The sequence below is a fragment of the Lissotriton helveticus genome, chromosome 10 (genome assembly GCF_964261635.1).
Source record: "Lissotriton helveticus chromosome 10, aLisHel1.1, whole genome shotgun sequence".
NCBI lineage: Eukaryota > Metazoa > Chordata > Amphibia > Caudata > Salamandridae > Lissotriton > Lissotriton helveticus.
In genome coordinates this window covers 937,931,617-937,951,071 of record NC_136071.1, presented here as the reverse complement: position 1 = coordinate 937,951,071, position 19,455 = coordinate 937,931,617, and the positions used below count along the sequence as shown (strand labels likewise).

The 19,455-nt window shown below is 45.7% G+C and overlaps 1 protein-coding gene across 4 annotated transcripts in view; it reads right to left on the bottom strand.

Moving 5' to 3' along the window:
* The window catches only part of OLAH (oleoyl-ACP hydrolase), a 247,455-nt gene that overhangs the window by 113,300 nt on the left and 114,700 nt on the right, over positions 1-19,455 (bottom strand). For all 4 annotated transcript variants that reach the window (XM_078663601.1, XM_078663600.1, XM_078663599.1 and 1 more), the window contains exon 4: positions 9,711-9,810. In XM_078663601.1, the coding sequence (XP_078519727.1) occupies positions 9,711-9,810 (100 nt within the window). The remainder of the gene's footprint in view (positions 1-9,710; positions 9,811-19,455) is intronic.

The following is a 19,455-nucleotide window of genomic DNA, read 5'->3' as shown; positions in this document are numbered from 1 at the left end:
AAATTGGCCAAATTCATTCAGCAAGTGTATAGTCTCTTAGAAAAATCGGACAACTGTGCAGAAAAACATGTACTTTAACCATACCTGCATAGTGCGGGAGAGCTAATTTCTAAATTGACACGCTGCAGTAACCACTGAAAAGAAGGCCAAATTTTACTCTGTTTTTATATTTCCTTTTTTCTTAATCTCTTTTAATCTATAAAACTGTGTTAATGTGTTCGAGGAATCTTTTAAAGATATGTTTTTTATATATCTAAATAAAGAAATTTATTACTCACACCCCTCTGATATAGTGGTGCGGAAAGAATGCATCTCAGCGTTCCTCACGTGGCACTAGTTATATGTATATATTGTGGGCAGTTTTAAGTGTGATACAGACTTCTACACACTAGAGGGCGCTATCAACCAAGTTTTGCCCATAGAGGCGCTCTCAGGCTCTCGATCACAGCGTGTGTCCATTAAACAAATTGGAGCCTCTCTGCTGCTTTGAGCACCTTTGTACGCAGCACCTGGAGAAGGACGCAATCTCTCTGGGTCTGCAAAAGCTGGTGATCATAGCCAGATAGCGGTGTTGATGCCCGTGTGGGTCTGTATTAAATTTTTGGGCCTCTCAAGCCGAATAACCTTCTGTGGCCTCCCCCATGGGGTCTGTATATATCGCAGGTAGGTCTAAAGCCTGCCCACCCACTGCAGGGACATCCCAGGTGCACTGCCCATAGATAACCAAGGGCGCAAGTGTCGCAGAGCTAGTACCCTTTGCAGAGCTAGCGAGCTCCAACAGCGCTGATCTACAGCACCATATATCAGCCACTGGCTGTCAAGTGATTTGAAACTCTGACTCCTCAGGCCACCAAAATGCACCAGTCAGAGGCAGACTATATGGATGAAGAGGCAAATCCCCTCTTCTTTCCATCTGATGATGACTACAGTGACGGGGTGCGTCAATACACCAAGCAGTTGCCTTAGTAATTGCTCCTTCAGATTGCAAACTTCTTAAACCAGCATACCGCCAGCCTGCATCACTTCCCTTGATGGATGAACCCTCCACTTTGCAGGAATCCCTGCAACAGGCAAATGAGCCCATAAAAAAACAGACAGTAGGGGTTAAACGGAAACATGTCCAAGGTGTGGACATGGATACCTTTGATTGACTCAAAAGGGTGTTTCTGTCCCAATTCTTTCACTCAGATCTCCATGTCAGACCACGGGCCCTCTTGGGGCCCCTCCCAGGGATTCTACACCACAGTCTACGAAGTTACATTCGTCCTCAATGGAGGCGGATGACTCCCAGGTGGATGAATCTCATGGAGATTCTGATGGCGTACTAGGTCCTTCAAGCCCATTGCAAACCTCTTCGGAATCTGATGATACATACCCTTTCCAAAGCCCTTCCTGCAGATACCTCTGACATGCTAGACCCAGATGGTTCGATACACACCTGTTCTTTTGAATGAGCCCCGGCAGAGAAAGTTGCAATCTATGTTGCAGTTAGGCTGAGAAATCCCCTGGAAAAAGAGTCTGGTGCTCTCCTCAGTGCGGAATGCCCTCGCCCTTCCCTCGAGGGCAAGATGGCCTTAACCTCAGATATAGGCCCTAGAATGTTTACCTTCATGAGGAAATACATAAGGGATCCTAAGAAAGACATTAACCACTCTTGGCAGTCCTGCCAAGATAAATTATTGGACGTTACAGGACCCCTCACGAATATCCTCGAAATGGCTGAGGAGGCTAAACAGTCATATTCCCTCATCTCCCAAGACATTATATGGGGCTGGGCACAACACATGATAATTTTCTTAGGTAACGCCAACTGTGCCCTGTCTACCAAGTGCAGAAGGTCTCTCCTGATAAAGGTAGACCCTAAGTTGGTTGATCTTACATCCTCAGATGCGGGTTCCGTTGCCCAGGGTAGCCTTTTTGGAGACCCTTTTGTTTAAAAACTGGGCAAGTTTGTCTCTACTGTTTCTTCTGTGGAGAAAGCTCAAGTTTCTATGAAACGCATCCTTAACCCACAGGCTTTTACAGGGGCCTGTTGTGGTAAAGGGCGCTCACCTGACCATACTCTCTCAACTACCGTCTCCATGGCCAAGGATCTCGAAGTGGTCAATGGCAGGACCAATCCAAGTTTGGAGGATTCTACCTCTCCAGAGGACCTCACCACAGAGGCGGCAGAGGAGGATAATGAGGAAAGTTCCAAGGCAATGGCTCCAGTAAGTGTGCTCCCTTCTTCCCAATTAGAAGTGGGAGGGCAATTGGCTCAGTTCTGCAGACGACTGGGGTAGTCACACGTCAGATAAATGGGTCCTCCAAAATATAAAAGGCTTCCACATAGAATTTTACAGCACTCCAGGGCACAAAAAACTCCCTTGTCCTCTCATTTTATTAGACCAAGACTTTCTCCTGATTTCCCAGGAAGTGGAAGAACTGTTGAACAAAGTGGCTATAACCTTTACCACTGTGCACTCAAAGGGTTTCGTAAGCAACTTCTTCCTAGTGGACAAGAGAGATGAGGGGCAACGCCCAGTAATCAATCTTAGGGAACTCAATAAGTGGCTTGTCTGCCGCCATTTCAAGATGAAGAGCATCCATCTCTTCTGAGCTACGCTAAGCCCATCGAACTGAATATGCTGCCTGGATCTGAAAAATGTGTATCTCACAATCCTGATTTTTTCACCCCACAAGGGGTTTCTCCAATTCACATAGGTAGGTCAACTGTATGAGTTTTCTTCTCTGCCATTTGGGCTTTCCTCCATGGTGCTTCACAAAGGTGTTTATGCCAGTCATGGAACATCTACAAGCTCAAAAAATGCATCTGCTAGTTTATGTGGTAGATATTCTAATCTTGGACCAATGATCAACAAGAATACCGGAACACCTTCATACAACTATTCACTTGTTGGAAAACCTGGGCTTTGTCATCAACGCAAATAAGTCGCTCTTGACGTCATCACAAAGGACAACTTTTCTAAGATTAGTCATAGATTCCTGCCAGGCCACCCTGAATCTCCCAACAAAGAAGGTGACAAAATTAAAACAAAAGCTCCTTGAGACAGGTAGCTCCTCTGGTGAGACTATTTTCCTCATCAATTAAGCTCATCTTTCCTGGTCCTCTCCATTATCGGGCCCTTCAACGTATGAAGACTCATTATCTCCACAGAGGAGCGACATATTCGGAGAACATCCTTTTGACAGAAGAAGCAAAAGAAGAGATGAAATGGTGGCTTACAGATATGGAAGCGTGGAACGGATAAGAAATTTTTGGTTACAATCCAGATATGGTTATTGAATCGGGTGGCAGCAAAAAAGGATGGGAAACTCGTTGCAGCGAGTTGTCCACGGCAGGAAACTGGTCTGCTAAAGAACGACAATTACACATCAGTGGTCTATAACTCCTAGCAGGTTCCTTTGCCATACGGTGCTGGACCAAAAAGAGAACTCAGTGCCGCGTGTTACCGAAAATGTGTCAGCAGCAGAGTAAGTCAACCATCTCAGTGGGACGCGCTTGAAAGCACAGGCAGATATGGCCAAAAGCTTCTGGCACTTTCGCCTGGATTGGAACATCTCACTGATTGCGGAACACCTTTTCGGCAAGGACAATGAGGTGTCAGACTGGAACTCCAGACACCTCCTGGATTTGAGTCATTGGAAGCTGAAAGCCCTGATCTTCAAAGCCATAGAGGGATGATGGGGTCCCTTCTCACGGGATATATTGCATCAAGACTGGACCACCAAATGGAGAGAATCTTCAGATGGAGACTGGAACAAGTGGTAGGGGAGACTGACGCTTTTCTCCAGGATTAGAGCCAGGAGAGGAGTTCTGTGTTTCCCCCACTCTCAATCATTACACAGTAATCAGCCCAGATAAGTTGACAGGTCGCGGACTTAGTGGCAATAACCCTGAATTGGAGGTTGTAAGTCCTGTATCTAGTTCTGATGGAACTTTCTTAGGATTCTAAAATCCTTCTCCGACTAGTCCCATATCTTCTCCTGGATCCCTAGGGGAACCCACATCCCCTGGTCTCACAAGGACGACTGTTTCTCATGGTATGGAGGATTACAGGGAATGACAGATGGTTCCAGGACTTTTGCAGGAAGCTCAATGCCTCTTATCAAAGGCATGGGCAGAAGTTACAATGAAATGATAGCGCTGTGTTTGGGCTAAATAGCTGGGTTGGTGGATGGACCTGGATCCCTTGGGGTCTAGAGTTGTTTTAATTTTAAACTTCTTGTCTTCCCTAGCCTCACAAGGTATGGCTTATAGATCGATGAACACCTTTCATTCTGCTATTTCATCAGGGCATCTTCCAATCTTCGGTTGGAAAACATCCCTTAGTACCCAAATTGATGTGGGGCATACATCTTTCCCTTCCTCCAGTGACCAAGGTACTCAGTTTTCTGGGATGTGAATGTCATCCTTATCCTGTCTTGGAAGAGTAATAAATACCGCTCTCAAAAACAACTCTATGGTAAGTTGGATATGCTATTGTGCCTTATCTCATGCATAAGGGTATCTGGTGTTAAAGCACTGAACATTACTGGTGTGTCTAGACATACAAAATGTAACTCGCGATTAATCTATTACCCAGCGTTTGATGAATATCCTAAATTATGTGCAGTGAGATCTATTAAAGCTTACAAAGCCATGACTGATGAATTTAGGCACCCCGGGGAAAGCCATCTCCTTATTGCTTTGCAGAAACCTTTCCATGCTATCTCATTCCCAACCATTGCTAAATGGGTTTGGTGAGTGATGAAGGAGGCTGGTATTAATACCTCAAATTTGGCACACACTCTGCTAGGGTTGCCATGGTATCAGAAGCCTTCTCTTTGGTGACTTGCCTGGATGACATTTTGAACTCTGCAGATTGATCCTCAGATTTTACATTCAAACGTTTGTACTTCAAGCCTTTGGTAGATTTGGCGTCTCTTCTAGTCAACAAGCTTTGAACAAGCATAATCCTCACCTTCGGTCCTGACGCAGAATTAAAAAAGTTTCTAGCTTTCGTAGGGAAAGTTTCAATCCTATCAAGGACGCAGAGGTGACTCTAATATCTCAGTGGAGGTAGGAGGTAGAAAGATCGGGACTGGCGGAGAGTGAAGCCGTACGTGGGAAATAATATAGGGGTCTACGAAAAAAACCTATAGCTATCGAGCTGGATGAATTATTGGAATCTTTTTGAACCCAAGAGGCCAATGACACCTGACTTACTATCCCAGAGAACACCAGAATATACGGTACCCGAAGGCCCCCTGGAGCGACAATACTCTCACACTTCATGACATAATTGAGTGGGAGTCCCCAGAGAGAAGATGAATGCTAAAATACACAACATCAATAATACCCGTGCACCTTTAGGTTTATTAGCAGCAACCACACTATTCAGACTCCTCCTTACCATGGTACGACAAGATCTATGCACACCATGAGGATGTCTAGATTTGGGGAGGGATGTTTTACCTTTAGTTTACAATACACATTACAAGTATTTTAAGGACGCAGTTCATGAAGATGAGGTTTATGAACCAGACCGTCAACTCTCTTGATGAGGATGGATATGATATATTATCGTTAATAAGTTTGTTGCTATAGCAAAATGTTTTGATATCTATGCTTCTTCTAAAAAGAGAAAGCTGTCTCTAATAGGTTTTTTTTTATATTGAAAAATGCAATTAAGTTTGTGTAAAAAAACAAACAAACATGGTCGCACAGGCGGGAATTATCTCACCCAGGATTTACACCATTTCCCACCCGGACAGGCAATTCAGATGTACCTCTACAGACACCTTATGCGTAGGAAGTAGAAATTTGTATTTACTTACGTTCTGTGGATTTAATGCATTCTTTTCAATGTTTTTATGCATATACATGGCCATGAGTGTTACAAGATCATGAGTCTTTTAAGAATATTAAGAATTAGCTTCATTACATGATGCCTGTTTTTCTTTAAGAAATGTTTAAACCAACCAAACAAGAGTAACATACAAAGAAGAATGGACCTTGGTCATGCAAAGAAAGAGGAGGCATTAAGATGAAAGGAGGACCAATAATGGATCGACGTTGTCCTGATTGGTCAATGCTATGTTTGTCCTTCCCAGAGACCTCATGGGAAGGGTAGTTTGATATGTTGTTTAAGATGGCTGCTGTCACCTCTTCCTTAATAGCATTGAAACTTTCCATTATGAAAGCTTGGACATTTTTCATTCTTCTGTAAACTATATTTTACTATTGTATATTATATGTTCCAAGATGACATGTTGAAAGACCAAATAGATGAAGCTATTAGACATATAAAACACAGAACTTTTCGTACTGCCTAGTGTCGCATAGATCTGGAGCTAGAGAGTGTAGAACCCTATCTTTCGGAATAAATGTTCTCATTATGAAGGTGTCAATTATGGCTCCCATGAAAATTATTAATTTTCATGGAATCAATTTGTACTTTTCTTTATACAGACAGCTCTGTCTGAATCAAAGTATGTGCAGCCGAAAGGTGCCTGCAAACTTGACCGTGAGTAAGAATATTCAGCTCTAGTCATGCAATCAGGGTAACACCTAGTTAATATGTTGACTAAGAATTAGGTTATTTTCCTTTACAGAAAATATTTTGGAAGATTACTATTTGCCTTCGAATTTCACAGCCCTACAAAGCACGATTATGTTCAAATCCTTTTGTAAAAGGGCAGATTAGAGAAGATTTTTTCCCGGAAGTGGGAGTTTAAAAAAATGAAACTAGCAGGCTAGACTGTTAGTGAGAGGTTACAGTCTTGACATGAGTTGCAACTAAGCTTCCACACTGCCCATACAAAACCTGTAACGGTAAACCAAGTTTTTTTTGGGACACATTTGGTTCCCTTTTGGTAGATTGACCTGAGAAGCATAGCCGATCTTCAGAGATATTTTTGTGGAGTATGATGTATAACAAACCAAATACACAATACAGGCAAAGCAATAAAGAACAGATTCACATATGCAGCTGGGCACCAAAGCCTAGATATACAGCAAATGCATTTACATCTGCAAATGCTACTTCATGATTCATAGAACAGGATTAAGTGGGATTTTATGTAAGTGAATTCAGTGTGTGAACGCAGGATGTAAGCCACTATGGTGGATTATCTGCAAATGTATGTTTAGGGTGAGAGGTGGAAACAACGAGAGGGGGCAGGGAGGTGTAGCAAACACCCACAACATTGTAATTAATTAAGTATTCACAAACATTTGCAATAAATTTACAAACAACATTTAGTTATCCAAAGCCACTCTAAAAATGTTTGCAGTTTGACCAATTGCTAGAAAACCGCGTTTTTACAGGGAGTGTAGTTAGGGTCTCCAAAGGTCTATTGTATTGACAATAGGAAGAAGTTAAGATGAGCAACACATTATGAATAACCGGAAATGGGGAATTGTCTGCTGGCAGAAAATGCATTCGTTTAGTCCACGCATAATTCTTCAATTTGTGTAAGTTCAGTGTTGAAAGCTTTGTGCTTTTAGTGAATAATGTAAAAGCTGTAAATCAGTTTATATTGTAGGTGGAAACAAACAAGCAGTAGATGCATGGCATGAAAATATCTTTGCGACTCAAGCTCTCCAGAACTTAAAGGTCAAAACTAAGTTGAATAGTGTCGCAGGGTTTCTGTTCTCACACAGAACTGTGCACAGAGGAGTGGAACCTCGGCGAATTAGGGTGTCCCAAAACTCACCTTAGCAACCACCTCACCCCTTACCGAGCTAGCTACAGTGTCTCATAGGACGTCTCAAACTCCCAATGTTTAGACAAACCAGAACATGAACTTATAGTACCTCAGGGTACGTGGAACTCATGAACACTCTTTCGTTATATTATCATTACAAACCAGAACATGGAGTAAAGAAGACACATGTGCATTTGAAATGTTTATTTACTAATGCCGTCTTCTCAGGCGCAGTATCTTAGATAATACAAGTATACTTATTATCAGTAGCAAAATTATCAGCATAGTTACTAAGACATAAAAAGCGAATGGTGACAGCATGTTAACATGCTGTAATGAATAAGAGTTAACAACACTTATATCTCACCCTCCCTAACACATATATTACATTATTAGCTAAGAAGGTCTCTTTGGGTTGTTTTAGGGCGGGCCCATACCTTAGTGTCCTAGCATGAAGGAATCACATCAGCATACACCAGCTCTCTCTGCATGTGCACCGCATCAAGTGTGTTCTATGTGCCTCGTGCAAAGCAATATCAATCCCGCCTGAAGCCAGAGTTGGCAAAGGCTGCACTTGTGTTATGACTATGAAGGCGTGGAGATCAGACCTCATAACAATTCCATATCGTGTTGTTCCTGAAACTTCAGCACTCTTCGTGCAGACATAGTTTATTAAGCAAAGCTGATATCAGAGCAATAACATATTATTCTCACATAAACCACGGCAAACTACTAGGTTGAAAGCTAAGTCAACAATTAAGTGTCGTGTGCAGAAGTTGCAAGAAAGAAAAATGGCGTTTAAACCTCAAATGTACCTATGTTAACTTAACACGATATAAGGATATACAGGAGCTATATGACAATAGACATGGAATTAAAATAGGCAAATGGCCAAATATGATTAAGAATCAAAACTGTTCTAATATCGAAAAATGGAAATCAGTTGTTTAATGTTCATGGAAGGGAGATGACCATAATCCACAAAAAACGAGAAAGTCAATTTATAGAAGTCTTTGAAGTAAATAGATGCTGACCTACACTTGTACACTCCCAGGCTCAAGTTAAGGTGTGAGATGGTCACAGATGTCACTTTCCGATTTGGAATGTTTTTGATGGAAGAATCTTCTCATTGAATCAAACCAGGTTGCTGCATCTCTTGAGATGGCATGACATACCAGGAGAAGCAAAAACCAACATGAAGAAAAGCTACAGGCAGGAGAGGGTTATCTTAGGTGTCATAATTAACCAGGTTCATAAAAAGGGAAGGTGATTTTTCTCCACCCTACGATCAAACCTATAAACCGCAGATGACAAACAGTTCTCTACAACAGAAGCTTTATGACAAGTCAATATCTTTCCAAAAAGTTGCACAGTACAATGAATGTAAGCAGTATTGCTATATATTACTCTGTGAGATAGTTTAATCATACAATGCCTTATCAACTTTGCACTAAAGATATCTTATAATAGAGTATAGTCATTTTATGACTTTCCAATGTATTACTCACTGTAATAGAGCTACTCAGTCGCCATAAATTAAAATACTCAACATATATATTACAAGAATCACTTCAATTAGAGCTAAACCATTCGTATGAAGATTTGCGATAAAAAGACAAATTAAAGTTAATTTTATTACAGCCCTTTAAACAATGTATATGCACAAAAACATATCTATTTCATGACAGAATAAAAAATATTGCTATTGTTTCATGGACTATAAATAACCATAAGCCCTATTAAATAATGAGTCATTAGGTTCTCTTCTGTTACAGTTACATCAAACCAAACCATTATTTAGTTCGTCAGGTTTACTCCCATCCACTGTAAGCAGTTATCCTTACTGAATTAAAAGCAATATCCACCTTATTTCTGGTCAAGGGGTGAACTAAAGAATTTCTGAAGTTCCATAGTCTATCTTAAATTTGTTTAAAAGCTGAAGCAAATAGTAGTTAAGCGATCACTGTAGGACTTCCTATTCAAGAAGATTAAGAGATTCCCAAAAACATAACTCTTACATGAGGGGCAGATGCACCGGATACAAAAATATGTGTAGGTTCAAGGCTGTGACGCTCTTTCAGTTTTAGGGCAGTAGCAAAGCAAATAAGTGATCCAAAGCTGTAATAAATAAAATGATTAGAGTTAATTCTTGATAAATACCTATTCCAGTTCATTCATGTAAGACAATCCTATGTTCCTCATTGTAGAAGTTCTAGCTCACCTAGTCAACACACAGTCTCCTCTGGCTCATTCAATCTACCCAATTTCTTAGACATCCACTAACAAGTGACATGAACTGGAACCTGCTTTGCCCAACTATTAAAATGTGTGGCTATAGCTAGCAGAACAATGTGAACCCATCCCTCTTGGTTTGACCGGTCTCCTGCAAAACCCTTGCATACCACTAAACCAGTTACCGTTTTTTTGGCAACTGGTGGAGAATTGAACCTATTCTGAAGATACAATTCTTACTGTGTCAGTAGCTGAGGCCTCATCTTTTGTCTACATCAGCATAGCCTTTCTCAGAAATCACGCACACTTCCCTAAGCACAGTTTGCAGCAATAGTAAAAAATAATTTTCTAAGCAAGAAAGCCTGTACTCAAAGAGCTGATTCCAACACATTTTCACAGTAAAAGGCTGAAAGTTCATCTGAAACGCATTGTATTACTGATCGATAATGTTATTGCTAAAATATATATTTTTTTAAATGGTGAAATTAACTCCTTGAATGCCGGATTTCTTGTTGAGAACTATTTGGCTGACAAAACTTTGAATTTGTGGAACTGTGAACTTAGCATGGCCGTTTTCCAAGCACTGACTGTGATTTGGAAGCACCTCAGAAAGCTGCCTTATGGATATCGGGTTGTTGTAAAAATAATGTTGTGTGCCTAACGAGACAGTGAACACTGGTCTAAAACTCCAGTGTCATTCTTTAAATAAAGGGAACACCAAGCAAGCAGTCTGGAAAAGACTAGCGGTACCAGTGGAAAGGATGCGCCCTACGGCACCAGAAATCCTTCACCAGAAAGAATGTGCCCATCATTATACGGTTCAATCAATCAATCAATCAGTACATTTATAGAGCGCACTACTCACCCGTAGGGTCTCAAGGCGCTAGGAGGGGGGGGTGCCGCTACTGCTCGAACAGCCAGGTCTTGAGCTTCTTCCTGAAGGAGAGGTGGTCTTGGGTCAGGCGCAGGTCGGTCGGGAGGGAGTTCCAGGTCTTGGCGGCCAGGTAGGAGAAGGACCTTCCTCCTGTTGTCGCTCTTCGGATGCGTGGGACGGCGGCGAGGGCGTGGCTGGTTGATCTGAGGTGGCGCTTGGGAGCGTAGAAGTTGATTCGGTTGTTGAGGTAGCTCGGGCCTTGGTCGTGTAGGGCTTTGTGTGCGTGGGTGAGGAGACGGAAGGTGATTCTTTTGTTGACGGGGAGCCAGTGCAGGTCTCTCAGATGTCCGGAGATGTGGCTGTTTCGTGGGATGTCGAGGATGAGTCTGGCTGAGGCGTTCTGGATCCGCTGGAGTCTCTTCTGGAGCTTGGCGGTGGTTCCGGCGTAGAGAGCGTTGCCGTAGTCCAGTCGGCTGGTGACGAGGGCCTGGGTGACAGTCTTCCTGGTCTCGGTGGGGATCCACCAGAAGATCTTCCGTAGCATGCGTAGGATGTTGAAGCATGACGAGGAGACGGCGTTGACTTGTCTGGTCATGGAGAGGGAGGAGTCCAGGATAAAGCCCAGGTTGCGTGCGTGGTCCGTCGGTTTGGGTGCGGTGCCCAGGGCGGGGGGCCACCAGGAGTCGTCCCAGGCGGAGGGCGAGGAGCCCAGGATGAGGACCTCCGTCTTGTCCGAGTTCAGTTTCAGGCGGCTGGTCGTCATCCACTCGGCTACATCTCTCATCTCTTCGTGCAGGCTGGCTCTGGCGGCGGCGGGGTCGTTGGTCAGGGAGAGGATCAGCTGGGTGTCGTCGGCGTAGGAGATTATGTTGAGGTTGTGTTGGCGTGCGATGGCCGCGAGGGGGCTCATGTAGACGTTGAAGAGGGTGGGACTCAACGAGGATCCTTGAGGTACGCCGCAGATGACTTCGGTGGCCTCTGATTTGTACGGTGGTAGGCGGACTCTCTGTGTTCTTCCGTCGAGGAAGGAGGTGATCCAGTCCAGTGCCTTCTCCTGGATTCCGATGTTGCCGAGGCGCTGCACTAGGGAGCGGTGGCAGACAGTGTCGAATGCCACGGAGAGGTCCAGGAGGATGAGGGCCGCTGTTTCTCCGTTGTCCATCAGGGTTCGGATATCATCGGTGGCAGCGATGAGGGCGGTCTCGGTGCTGTGGTTGGCTCGGAAGCCAGACTGTGAGGGTCGAGGGATCCATTCGTCTCGAGGAAGGCGGCCAGCTGTTTGTTGACGGTCTTTTCGATGACTTTGGCCGGGAACGGGAGGAGCGAGATGGGACGGTAATTCTTGAGTTCGGTGGGGTCCGCCGTAGGTTTCTTGAGTAGAGCGCTGAGTTCTGCGTGCTTCCAGCTCTCCGGGAAGGTGGCGGTGTCGAAGGAGGTGTTGATAATGTCCCGCAGGTGGGGTGCGATGACAGCGTCGGCCTTGTTGAAGACGTGGTGAGGGCAGGGGTCGGTCGGAGATCCGGAGTGGACGGAGTTCATAGTGCGGATGGTTTCTTCGGTGCTGATCGGAGTCCAGGCGCGGAGGGTGGTGGTGGGTGGTGTTGCTGTGGTTGTGGCGTGCGTCGGTTGGATGCTGAAGCTGTTGTGTATGTCCGCGATCTTGTTGTGGAAGTAGGAGGCGAGGGAGTTGCAGAGGTCTTGCGACGGGGTGATGTCGTTGTTTCCGGCGTTGGGGTTGGAGAGCTCTTTCACGGTTAATATTTTCCTGGGGACCAAGTTACAGTTCTCAAATACTGTTCGCCACACTACTGTGCAAGAGTTTGTTTTAGGTTAGCTCTGGATACTATAGCAAAAAAGGAAGGCACGAGCATCGCTAGTAAACTCTTAAATGACCCTGGCAATCCCATTAACAATTTGTTATTTAATTCCAATAGATCCTAGTACCAGTCATAGCTTCTCTTTCGGAGGACTAAGCTGTCAGTTGTACTCCATAAAAAGTCAGCAGTCAATGGTGACTACAAATATAAATATCCCTACTATATTTCTTATCTATGTTTAGGACCGGCATTAATCAAGTGCAGTTAATCAGTTATAAGGACGAAGCCGACCAAAGATCTACTCTTAAAGTGAAATCTACCTCACTCTAAAAAGGAGGTGGAAGGCTGGATTGATTTGATCAAAATAAATCCTTATCTTTATAAATATTTTCAGAAGTCTCATACATTCAGTGTAAAATCATTGGTACCCTCAAGCACTATTATAAAACATAGTTACCTACCAAAAATGTTTTATTTAATTTTTCCTTACATTTCAAATAATTTTCTACTCACAATAAATACATCATAAAAACACAAATTCTCAGGGACTGCCGGCAAGATCTCACAAACTATGTTGCATAAAGCATGAGAATACCTCACAAGCAGTCAGCTGACATTGACTGACCCACGGGCTAGAATGGCCAAGGAAGTCATCTGTCTCCCGAAAGCTCCTATTCTCTTCAAATCTCTATCTCAGGGAATCATAGGAAATGAATTGCGGTTCACCCTGCTGGTGGGAGCCTGAACAAGCGGATTTACAGGCATAGGGTGCTGTGTCAAGAAGTCATGGTCCACTGGAATGTGGTACCTGGTAGAGGGGAGTTGGTCTAACGGCTAGGGCGGTCGACTTCGAATCTGGGGAACTGGGTTCTAGTCTCTGCAATGACGCTGAACATCCTGTGATTCTGGACAAATCACTTAATCTCCCTGTGTCTAACAGAAAAAAAAATAATGTGTCCTCATGTACTGCAACTGGTTCTATGTAAAGCGCTCTGATACCCGATTCGGGACAAGTTTGCGCTATCTAAAACTCTGTAAAAAATAAATAAACCAGCCTGTTGACTGGTAGACAAGAACAAGCCTTAAACCAGATTCCAATTAACGTTTCCTTAAATGGTAGTAAAGGCTCAGAGGAAGTCTGTTCAGGTTGTAAAATTTATGCTAACATATTAGTTTTAACTTCCAAAGTTGGAAGCTGTAAGTCAATACCACCACCATCCATCTCATCACCACAGCAGAGGACACACTATCTTTCACTGATGGTTCAGGGGGAGAACACAACCCAGTATGCGGGGAAGAGTCCAATTCACTGGCCATGTACAGATTTTCATCATCTCAGTCGCTACTTCGTCCTAAATCCCATTCAAAATTGTAGTAGGGGAGAGTTGTGCCTCTTAAACCAGCCTCCAAAATTGTTTCTGACAGAGGATATAATTTGTGCAGGGTGATGAGTTATCAGCAAAGAAATGAGGCTCATATTTAACAGAGTTTTGTGTAGCCGTTGCACCATGCAAGGGGACACAAAGGTGATGCAAAAACTAAATGAGATGTACCTATTCAATCAAAGCCTCCTTACATGGCCCAGCGTGGCTTGGAAAATCTGTAGTAACGCATGGCAGCGCAAGTTGATGCCTTGCGTTATTCTGTCTGAGGAAGGCATGTCTATGGGTGGAGCGTGGTTGTTCCCACATATCCACCCATCGAGTTTTATGCATTTCTCAATTTACCAATACTAGTAGATCGTAGAATGCGTCAGAATGCTACACCTTCCCCGGGGAGGAGTAAAAGAGGAAAAAGCCTCAAAGGATTGTATTTGGGCATTTACATTTACATTTACCTGCGTTGGTACTAGGCAGCAGTTTGTGGGCCAGCACAGGAAGAGAGCAGGAATGTGCCATATCTTGCTGTTAGACCTAGGAAACCTAGACTACATAGGGTAGCCTGGCACTGAACGGGAGTTGCTAGAACTCTAAGGCTTGCGTGTAATGCTTACAATTCACTCACAGTAACTCAATGCCTTATCACTAAAAAAATAAAGGACACCACACCGATGTAGAAAAATACCAGTACCTTTTATAAAAGATTTTAGTTCACTTAAGGCTCTTTTCAAGGTTTCAGTTACAGTATCACATTTACAGTTAAATTTACTTTAGATTCTCAGCGTTATACAGTTTTCCAAGGTACTTAGACTTTTGGTTCCCAGGCAGGTGTTGCTTGGTTAACACATTCTTTTCATCATTATCAGTTGTAGTATAGAAACCTGGGTAGGTTCATAACGTTCCTAAATAGGTTAAAACGTCACTTTCTAGTACACTTTTATCTTTGGAAGTAAAACAGTTTGGCTATGGAATTACACCAAAGGGGTACCAGCACCTCCAATTCTCAATGCCCCTCTAGTAATTTACTTGAAAATTCGCTGGGAGACAACTAGCTCTAGTAGCTAGACAGGCAGGTTGATTTCACTAGTGCAATAACCACATTTTCCTCCAATTTGTTCTCCTAAACGTTCTGGCCCACTTATCTAAACTGACAAGAGTCTAAAATGAGGGTTTTGCCATCATACTCAGTCTCACAGGATTAACTTTGGCTATTTCTCTTATCTTCTGGACTTTTTGTCCTTCCGGTTGCTCAATTAATGCCAGTAACTGTTATCTTTAGAACCCGACTGAAATAGCCAGGCGTCCCGCCCTTTCCAGCCTGAGAGAACAGCCCTGCTCAATCGGAACTGTTTACAATAGCCCGTTGGACTCCGTGCTGTTGGCAAAAGTTAACAGGGCTACCAGTCACTTCTCCCCCACACCACTGTTCCTGGTTTAATGTTGAGGCCCGCTCAGGCTTTGGGGCCCCGATCGTCACCTCACCGCCTTACCGGTACTTTTAGCTCACGTCCCGGTCAGTCCTGAGAACACCAACTTCGTTCAGCTCCTGATCGGAAGTGCTGCGTCTGCTCCGGCTTCTGCGCCTCAGATCTCCTTCAGCCTGCGGCGTTGCAGCTCTGCCACACGTCTTCCGTGTTCCGTCAGGCTCCCAGACCGCCCTCACTACAGGCGTCAGAGGGGGCGTGTGTCCACGCCGGCCGGCCTTCTTCTTCTTCCGGATTCACTCCGGACGTCACCTGCGGCACCCGAGACCTTCTACAGCCCCGCTACCCTGCTGGATTCGACTCCGGTTCTCGTCACGGGGTCTGCAATGAAGGGGGGGTTCCTGTCACCACAGTTGCGGGGTAAACGGTGGGCTGCCACTAACGGCAGGTTGCCTCCAGAGTCCGCACTTGTCTCACCAGCCCCAGAGGAGGGGTCCGACGATTACCCCGACCAGCTCCCACCTACACCCAGAGCAACAATCACGTACAACCCGGGAGTCGGAAGGAGGGGGGTTGAAAGATGAGTTGTTCAGGTAGGTCAAATTAAACTGTCTACCCTGAACCATAGGCTTTGTTCACAGGTATTACTCAAAGAGTTCACGAATAGGTTTCTGCGAAGCTGAAGGCAATCAATCCTGGTAAGGCTTGGTCAATAGACAGAGGAAGACGTCCTCAAAGTAGTACAGCCGACCCGGGGGTTAATCTAGCCCTCCTCAGTGCGCCTACTCTCTACTCTAACGCCTCACTCCTACTCAGGTTCCCCTCTAACTCCTTCTGGTCATCTCCCCAAAATGGCCGCTCTGGTTCTGGGCTATTTATAGGCTGGACCTGAACCTTAGGAAGGTACTGGCAGGTTCCAGAACGTTCTACATGTATTGCTATGGCTCAGCCTCCCGGAGGTGGCAGTTTTTATCAGTTGCCGTCCACCATTTAAGATTCCTTAGAGATGTGACTTTCCTGAGGTAACTAGGCCCACAAAGGGAAGGCGAAACGTCCTACTCAAGGAACACCTAGCCCCCCAGTCAATGCTGACAACCAAAAATCCGGGTGGACATAAAAAAAAATAATAACACTCAGAGGCCACAGGGGACAAAATAAATCATAATTGTGAGGGGACCCTCAGAAGCAGACAGGTCTAACACGCGTCCCCCCCAGCTGAAAGTGGGGAGAACTACCCAATCCCTTGGGAGTTCTCATCACTAAGGCGGAAATACCTAGAGAGACCGTCTGCATTGGCGTGGTCCTCTCCAGGCCGATGTTCCACCCGGAAGTCCATTCCCTGTAGGGAGATGGACCACCTCAACAACTTGGGATTCTCCCCCTTCATTTGCATCAGCCAACGAAGGGGCCGGTGGTCGGTCTGAACCAGGAAGTGCGAGCCAAATAGGTATGGACGCAACTTCTTCAGAGCCCAAACCACCGCAAAGGCTTCCCGCTCTATAGTACTCCACCTCTGTTCCCTGGGGAGTAGTCTCCTGGATAGGAAGACCACGGGTTGATCCAAGCCCTCATCATTTAGTTGCGATAACACTGCCCCAATGCCATGTTCTGATGCATCTGTTTGGACAATGAACTCTCTGGAAAAATCAGGAGCCCTAAGTATTGGAGCAGTACACAATGCTTGTTTTAAAGTCACGAAGGCTCGCTGACAAGCCTCCGTCCAGACTACCCGTCGAGGTTGTTTCTTGGAGGTAAGTTCAGTGAGGGGTGCCACAATGGTGCCATACCCCTTCACGAAACGACGGTAGTAACCAGTGAGGCCCAGGAAGGCTCGGACCTCAGTTTGGGTCTTGGGGGGCTCCCAGGCCATGATAGCCTCGATCTTCGCCTGGAGGGGCTGCACCGTCCCTCTGCCCACCAAGTGGCCTAGGTACACCACCGACCCCTGACCGATCTGACACTTGCTGTACTTGATTGTCAAGCCAGCCTGTTGCAGGGCCTGGAGAACAGCTTGCAAGTGTTGCAAATGATCCTCCCAGCTACTACTGAAGACAGCAATGTCATCCAGATAAGCAGCAGAAAAAGCTTCCATACCAGAAAGGACCTAGTTCACCAGACGCTGAAAAGTGGCAGGGGCGTTCTTGAGCCCAAAGGGCATCACGCAGAACTGGTAGTGACCCTGAGGCGTGGAGAAGGCTGACCTTTCCTTTGCTCCATCAGTAAGGGAAATCTGCCAGTACCCGGAAGTAAGGTCAAAGGTACTTGAGTATTGGGCAGCTCCCAGCCGGTCAATAAGTTCATCCGCCCTTGGGATCGGATGAGCATCAGTCTTTGTTACTGAATTTAGTCCTCGGTAATCCACACAGAATCTCAATTCGGGTGTGGCGCCCGGCGGGGCAGCTTTTGGTACCAAAACCACCGGACTGGACCAAGGGCTACTAGAAGGTTCAATTACTCCTAGCTCCAGCATCTTATCGACTTCACCATGGATGCTGGCCTTCACCTTGTCTGACAGCCGGTAGATCTTAGACTTCACAGGTGGGCTGTCCCCTGTGTCCACATCATGGGTACACAGGTGGGTTCTTCCTGGGACAAGGGAGAACAGTGAGGAAAATTGCTCCAGGATCTGGCGGCAATCTCTCTGCTGTTCAGGAGTCAGGGATGGTGAGAGAATCACTCCCTCCACCGACCCATCCTTTTCTTGAGACGAGAAAAGATCAGGGAGAGGCTCGCTTTCCTCTTCCTCTGCTCCATCGGTCACCATCATCAAGACGACCTCGGGCCTCTCATGGTGTGGCTTGAGGCGATTGGCATGAAGCACCCGGTGGGGCTGTCTCGGGGTCTTAAGGTCCACCAAGTAAGTGGCCTTACCCTTTTTCTCCAATACCTCAAAGGGGCCTGTCCAACGATCCTGGAGGGCATTTAGCTCTCCAGGTTCCATCACCCACACTTTTTGTCCAGGCTCCAGTTCCACTGGGTGAGCATTGTGGTCATACCACTCTTTCATTACAGCTTGGCTGGCTTCCAAGTTGTCAGAAGCTTGCTTCCACAACTTGGCCATTTGGCTCCGGAAGGCCAGCATGTAGCTCACCACGTCCTGGGGAAGCTTCCTGGGAGTCTTTTCCCATCCGTCCTTCACCAGGCTGAGAGGACCCCGTACAGGGTGCCCATACAGAAGTTCGAAGGGGCTGAAGCCCACTCCCTTCTGTGGCACTTCCCTGTAGGAAAACAAGAGACAGGGTAGGAGGACGTCCCATTTCCTCCGCAGGCTCTCAGGCAGACTTCTTATCATGCCTTTCAAGGTCTTATTAAACCTTTCCACAAGACCATTGGTCTGTGGGTGATAAGGAGTGGTAAATCGGTAGGTAACACCACACTCCTTCCACATAGCCCGCATGTAAGCTGATAGGAAGTTGGTCCCCCTGTCGGACACAACCTCCTTGGGGAAACCCACTCGGGTGAAGATCCCCATCAGGGCCCTTGCCACTGCAGGTGCAGTAATGGTCCTCAGAGGAATTGCCTCTGGGTACCTTGTGGCATGATCCACTAGAACCAGGATGAACCTGTGACCAGCTGAAGTTGGTGGATCTAATGGCCCTACAATGTCGATGCCCACCCTTTCAAAGGGGGTGCTAACGACTGGAAGTGGTTCCAGGGGAGCTTTCAGCTTCACCCCTGTTTTCCCACTAGCTTGGCAAGACACACACGTCCGACAGTAGGTATCAGACGCCACTCTCATCCGAGGCCAGTAAAAGTGGGGGACAAGCCGGGCAAAGGTCTTGTCCTGACACAAGTGACCTGCCAAGGGTATCTCGTGAGCCAGTTCTAGAAGAAAGGCTCTAAAACATTGAGGGACCACCAAGGCCCTGGATGAACCATGTTCGGGTGCCTTGGGCTCACTGTAGAGGAGTCCATCCTCCCAGTAAATCTGGTAGTTCCCTACAACCTTCCCTGCTGCCTGGGCTTTGGCCTGTTGCCGCAGCCCCTCAAGAGTAGGACACTCCTTCTGAGCTTTGCAGAATTCCTCCCTGGAAGGA